This window comes from Anneissia japonica, unplaced genomic scaffold, assembly GCF_011630105.1.
Source record: "Anneissia japonica isolate Jap-2015-1 unplaced genomic scaffold, ASM1163010v1 scaffold23566_len1371_cov221, whole genome shotgun sequence".
NCBI classification, from domain to species: Eukaryota; Metazoa; Echinodermata; class Crinoidea; order Comatulida; family Comatulidae; genus Anneissia; species Anneissia japonica.
In genome coordinates, this window is record NW_022729645.1 from 1 (window position 1) to 1,363 (window position 1,363).

Below are 1,363 nucleotides of genomic sequence, written 5' to 3' on the forward strand. Positions count from 1 at the left end.
AACTTACTTAAGAATTTCAAAGAAATGGAAACTGACCTGAAATCTAAGCAAGATAAAATGGTGAAAATTGAAGCTGAAATGCTGCGAATGGAAAGACATTCTAGAAGCTATAATCTCCGATTTGGAGGAATTGAAGAGAGAGAAAGCGAAGATCCAAAGCAACTTGTTCTGGATATATTAAAACATGACCTTAATTTAGATGAGATAACGATTGAAAATGCACACCGAACCGGTAAAATAAAGAAAGGTGAGATTCAACGCCCAAGACATATTATCGTGAAATTCGTCTTTAGGACACAAAGAACCATCGTGATCCGCAAAGCCAAGGCCATGAAGGTAAAAACTTTTTACGTTATGGAGGATTTGCCGGCTGCTGACATACAGAAAAAGAATGAACTTAAAGATGTAATGTCCAAAGCTTTCAAAGAAGGAAAACGACCATTGTTTAGAAATGGAAATCTTTATATCAATGGGAAACTCTATATTAAATGAATGCACATTAACATAAATTTGTCTTCACTATATATATTAAAAATGTACTATATCTATTGTTTTTTGTACTAGGTCTAGGCAAATTTCTTGCCCTTGTTTTTCGAACACAAATTATATTATTTCAAAATGCATTCCTTACATTGTTTATTCATTGAGCTATTCTTATTGTATATGATAGTACATACTTATTAAATTATGCATGATGTTATATGGTCATCATATTTATATTCTAGTATTATTATTTTCATTATCTTGTTATTGTATTCCTTTTCTCGACTGATATATATAGCGCAAATATTGTATGCTAAAAATCTTTAAAATTATGTGATAAATGGCAAATAATGAGTTTATAAATCTACCTTTTCACGGGGTAGACTATTCTAATGAATTATTTAATGTTTCATTGAAATCTCCTGAAATGTATAATCCTGTTTTTAACCCATTATTAGATGATGACTTAAAATTTGATGATCTGAAATGCTAGTTAATCACCTTAACTTTAGGTCATCCACACTTGATTTGTGCAAATACTTTGATATTAATCAATTTAACCAACTTATAAAGAATAAAAGCACTAATCAATTATCCCTTTTTCACCTCAATGTTAGAAGTGTGTCAAATAAACATGACAGATTGGAAGAGCTTTTTAATTACATCAACCTCAAATTTTCTATCATTGGTCTCTCTGAGACATGGTTAAACGACCAAAAGAATAATCCATTTTTAGAAGGATATAATTTTTTATCTTGTAATCGTATTGGTCGAACAGGAGGAGGGGTTGGATTATTCGTTAAAAATGAAATTAGTTTCAAGTTAAGACATGATTTAATTTTGCCAAAAGAAATATGTGATTCCCTCTTTATTGAAATTC

General features: G+C 30.1%; 1 protein-coding gene across 1 annotated transcript; it reads left to right on the forward strand.

Moving 5' to 3' along the window:
• Positions 1–8: 8 nt before the first annotated feature.
• On the forward strand, positions 9–919 carry LOC117114706. Its single transcript, XM_033258396.1, has 2 exons — positions 9–428; positions 660–919. The coding sequence occupies exons 1-2, from the start codon at positions 25–27 to the stop codon at positions 682–684; spliced, it is 429 nt and encodes a 142-aa protein (XP_033114287.1). The 5' UTR covers positions 9–24; the 3' UTR covers positions 685–919.
• Positions 920–1,363: the final 444 nt, after the last annotated feature.